The sequence below is a fragment of the Rhincodon typus genome, chromosome 26 (assembly GCF_021869965.1).
Source record: "Rhincodon typus isolate 14 chromosome 26, sRhiTyp1.1, whole genome shotgun sequence".
Taxonomy (NCBI): domain Eukaryota; kingdom Metazoa; phylum Chordata; class Chondrichthyes; order Orectolobiformes; family Rhincodontidae; genus Rhincodon; species Rhincodon typus.
The window spans coordinates 103,028-107,970 of NC_063357.1; the positions used below are offsets into that span (position 1 = coordinate 103,028).

A 4,943-nucleotide genomic window follows, 5' to 3' on the forward strand; every position below is an offset into this window, starting at 1 on the left:
GGATAAATCCCATCCGGCCCAGGGGACTTATCTATTTTCACACCTTCTAAGCATCTTTAAAAACAGAAAACAAAATACATCAGGAAGATAATTAAATGGTCTAACAGGATGTTGTATTATATATGGCTACATACCTGAGCACAACAACATTGTCCCGTGCCCCAACTGTTATATCAAGGATCCCATCAGTATCAACATCAGAAGCACCAGATATTGATTGTCCAAAGTATAGAAGTTCAAGCATAACATCCTTCCCACTTATTCGCTAAATAATTTAAAGATTAGAAAGTGTATCAGAAGTGTTAACAAATTCGATTATTTCTTTTAACATTTACCTATCTTTTATTTAACATGATCATTTCCAGAATATGTAGACTGTGATAACACTAACTCTCAGTAGAAACAGGCACGTTATGATCTGCAATCAAATCCTATAGAAAATCAGGTGTCCATTTTCACACCTTGAAGAGGGGCAAGTGGTTTTGTGGATACAGAGACACATAGACTTAGGGAGACTGAGAGGAAAACAGAAACAGCTGCTGAAGTAGAAAGCTAAGTCGGTTTGCTCGTGCTCTTGGAAAGAATTTAAACTAATTCAGCAGAGGGAGAGGACACAGACTGTTAGCAAGAATAAGGGCACAGTATCATACAGTATAACAATCAAGTTAGAGGGAATTTGCTGGAAGAAAGGGAGCCAGCTTTCCACTATTTATGCCATTACCTGGAAGGACCAGATTAAGGCTTCTGCCTTGAAACTCAGTCAAAGGAAACAGAATGATCTGTCTGATTGCTAGGCAGTTAGGAAGTGTTGAGATAAAGTAATGATACATTTCTGTTTATTCTGCTGTGATTCTTTATCTTCTGTGGCAATGTCTGAGAACAATTCTACTCATTGAATTAGTTTATGCATAGTAATGTTTTTCTCTGGTGAAATCTAAGTCAAGGATCCTTGCTCGCCCTGAGGATCACTCCTGTTCACAGCACTACAAATGAGTTTCAAGTTACAAGGAGGCAACTGCCCTACAACATGAACACAAAAAATGTTAGGAGAGCCTGGACTCTACCAAACACTGTAACATTTCTGTAACTAATCTTACCTGGGAATAAGTCTTGTAGATACCATCCTTATGTCCATTAAATATATAGATACTGCCACTATGGTCTTCTTCCAGAGGAGCTCCAATAGCTACATCATTGTAACCATCCATGTTGATGTCACCTATGTTTGCAATGGCAACTCCAAATCTGGCATTGGTAAAACTTGATATTCCTGTCAAACTGTCCTTATCTTCAAAGGTATCCTGTTTAATAAAATAATAAACATAAGCAGCAAAGATAGCAAGGAAACCTAGAACAACTGCTACCAATAACTCATAGCTCAACAGATTGCATAGAGCCTTTTTATTTTCAGCCAAGAATCGGCATGCATCTTAAACATTTTACACATTTTCATGGGCCTGAGGTTCACTTTTGAAAATTATACAGTGCTGAGTTTCATTTTCCTTACACCAGGCAATTCATCAGCATCCCAGTGAAAGCTCAGTACTCCATGGAATGCCAAGATTTCCAGGGAAATTCCAGTAGCCAAGAAATTTCAGGTTCTTCAATAATTGTCTAGTACTCCAGGAATGGTAGAGTATTCAAGAAATGACAAGCTTCCATGGACCAAAGTCAGGAAATTTGGAGTTTCAATGCTCTCAATTTTAAATTTTTAGAGTTAATTAGGAGCAACTTTCCCGATATTCCATCGCATCGGCCTGTGCAGTCATTCCAATAAAGTGAAAGAAGACTAACTTATCAGCTTAGATAACAAGGTGTAGAGCTCGATGAATACAGCAGGCCAAGCTGAACCTCCTGTCCAACTGAGGTTCTGAACCTCCTTCCCCTCCCCCATTTCTGAAGAAGGGTCTAGGCCCGAAACGTCAGCCTTCCTGCTCCTCTGATGCTGCTTGGCCTGCTGTGTTCATCCAGGTCTACACCTTGTTATCTCAGATTCTCCAGCATCTGCAGTTCCTACTATAACTTATCAGCTTCTTGTCTGGAAGCCTAGAGATAGAAAGGCTGCAAGCAGAAGGCACAGTCTCTTGTATAATCCTCAAGAATGCGAGCATAGGCCTGAGATTTACTTGTAAATTTTGTAAATGGAATCACTCTCCCCTGATGTTATCATGGTCTAATTAGAAAATTTAAGTCACCGAGATCCATCAGGAGCCATGAGGTCCCATTGTCCAAAGTCTGAGAAATCTGCTGCTGTGCTACACTTTTCTACCCCTTCCATTATCTCTGGGCCCACAGAGAAGGTTTGTGCTGGGAGTGAACCCCAAACAATGCAGGGATAAGAATTTATACTATTTTTGTAACAGGTGCAACAGGGTGGAGTTGATCAGAAATTTCATGATTATGTCCTTGCTTCTGAGTTAAGTGAAATACTTCTACAAAATAAGAAGGAATTGATTTGATAATGGCGTCTTGGTTATGCTGTCCTTATCTTAAAACAAAAGAAATTGGAAAAGAGGACAGTTACTGAGCTCAAAAAATTCCAATTCCTTGCAGAGCTACATCCAAGTATAAAAACCAAAAGAACTGCGGATGCTACAAATCAGAGACAAAAAAGGAAATTCCTAGAAAAGCTCAGGATGTCTGGCAATATCTGTGGAGAGAAATCAGAGTTAACATTTCAGGGTCCAGTGACCCTTCCGCAGATCTGATGGTAGCTTGGAAAATGTTGGTTTATTTGCAGAAAATAAGGTGGGGGGCGGAAGGGGTAAGGAGTAAATGACAGGTGGGGATAGAGTTCAAAGTGAGAGAAGAACAGTTGGACAGGCAAAGGCATGGATAACAATTTGGCTAGAAGGGTGAATAACTGTAAATGAAGACTGTTAGTGGCTAACAATAGGCAGTGTGTAATGGCAGACTATGTGATAACAAGGCCTGATATATGGGGGTTGGGGTAAGGACATGGGAGAGTTTAGGCCCTAAAATTATTGAACTCGATATTGAGTCCAGAGGGCTACAGGGTCCCCAAGTGGAAAATGAGGTGTTGTTCTGCCAGCTTGCACTGAGCTTCGCTGGAACATTACCGTAAGCCTGAGACAGAGATGTTGGACAGGGAACAAGGTGGTGTGTTAAACTGGCAGGCATTTGGAACTTCAGGGTCTTTTTTGCTAACAGAATGCAAGTGTTCTGTGAAGCATTCACCCAGTCTATGCTTTGTTTCCCCAGTGTAGAGGACACCACATTGTGAGCAGCAAATACAGTAGACTTGATTCTGGGAAGTGCAGGTAAAGTGCTGCTTGACATGGAAGGTGTGTTTGGGCCCTGAGGAGGGAGGAAGTAAACAGACAAGTGTTACACCTTCTGCCGTTGCAGTAGAAGGTGCCGTGAGGCTGTTGGGAGTGAAAGAATAGCAGATCAGGTGTCCCAGAGGGAACAGTCCCTGCGAAAGGCTGGCAAGGGGATTATGTGTTTGATGGTGAGATCTCACCAAGGTGGCAGAAATGGCGACAAATGATCTTCTGGACATGGATGTTGGTGGGGATGATAAGTAAGGACAAGGGAGACTTTATCACTCTTCTGAGGAAGGGTCACTCGACCTAAAATGTTAACTCCAATTTCTGTCCACAGATAGTGCCAGACCGGCTGAGCTTTTCCAGCAATATCTATTTTTGCCTCCAGGTATCCCTTGACCTCAACTTTTATTTCCTTTTTCATTCAGAGCTCAGCTTTCTGTTTCAACTTTCAGCGAAATAGAGGCTGTCTCCAGAAAGCACCACTCCAAACATTACAAAATTCACTTGAGGCAGCAATCCAGCTGTCTTTGGTTCAAACATACACGGTTAGGAGGATCACCCCCCCATTTCATACCTTGTCATTGAGCTGGTAGACATAAACCATGCCCTCCTCTCCTCGTACATGAAAGAATGGAGCACCAACAAGGAGATAATCTGTCACATTATCATTGTTTATATCCAGAGAGCACAGCTCTGAACCAAAATATGATCCCAGCTGAAACAGAAAAATTCCATTCTTGAATTTTATTCTACAATTTCTTAAATTCATTGATGTGATCAGCAACTTAATCAGCAGCTAAACACTTAATTTTGTAGAAAACAATGCTTTTTCAATGTTGAGCTTTAGTTCTAATCATGAACTAACCTGCTTCCCTGCAAGAAGTTGCTTTATTTTGACAGATGTTCCGGCTTGAAATACAAGGACTCGTCCAGTCTGACTATGCCGAGGGGCTCCAGCTATGTACAAGTGCTGCCCATTCTTTCCCTTTACTGTAACTACACTGTATCCTGGAAGGAAAGAACCATTACAGAATTACAGAGGTAGTAAAAGAAAGAGGAAATGCTGCCAATCTAAAGTAAAAACAGGAAATGTTAGAAATACATATGGTCTTATGGTCTACCAAGTAGATCCATCAGTATCTCGAAAAAAGGAGAAATTAGCATTTCAAGTGGAAGTTCTCCATCAGAAATGCTACAGGAACACCAGCAAACCCCTTTATGGGACTAGCGAAAGGGGACAAAACATAAAATAACTGTTAAAAAAGGCAGTTCACAGATTTTACCGCTGATGGATGGATATATTCCCGAAGACAGAAAAAGATGAACAATGCTGATGACAAATATAGGTGAACACTTCAAACTGTACAAGGAAATTATGAAGGTTGAAACACTTTGAAAAACATAGTTACATATTGACACATCTATAATTTGCAGAGAAAGTCGAACATTGAAGATTTCAGCACAATGTCAAAGGGATAAGTCCTTTGTTAAGGTCAAGGGAGATTATGCTTTGTCAGAGGAAAGAGCCATGGTTAGTCAGGTGCTCAGTGCTACCAGAGTCCAGGGAGCTATGTCCCTGGAGCCCGGCCATTGGGCCGGCTCAGCCTTGCTGGTCAAGTACAATCAGTACAAGGATTAAAGTTGTTTCAGAGA

The 4,943-nt window shown here is 41.1% G+C and overlaps 1 protein-coding gene across 1 annotated transcript in view; it reads right to left on the minus strand.

The window, feature by feature from the left end:
- The window catches only part of LOC109928952 (integrin alpha-E-like), a 161,365-nt gene that overhangs the window by 98,466 nt on the left and 57,956 nt on the right, over window positions 1–4,943 (minus strand). Inside the window, exons 10-13 of the mRNA XM_048612310.1 lie at window positions 4,156–4,298; window positions 3,865–4,005; window positions 1,098–1,301; window positions 135–265 (exon numbers count right to left, since the gene is read on the minus strand). Coding sequence (XP_048468267.1) covers window positions 135–265; window positions 1,098–1,301; window positions 3,865–4,005; window positions 4,156–4,298 — 619 coding nt within the window. The remainder of the gene's footprint in view (window positions 1–134; window positions 266–1,097; window positions 1,302–3,864; window positions 4,006–4,155; window positions 4,299–4,943) is intronic.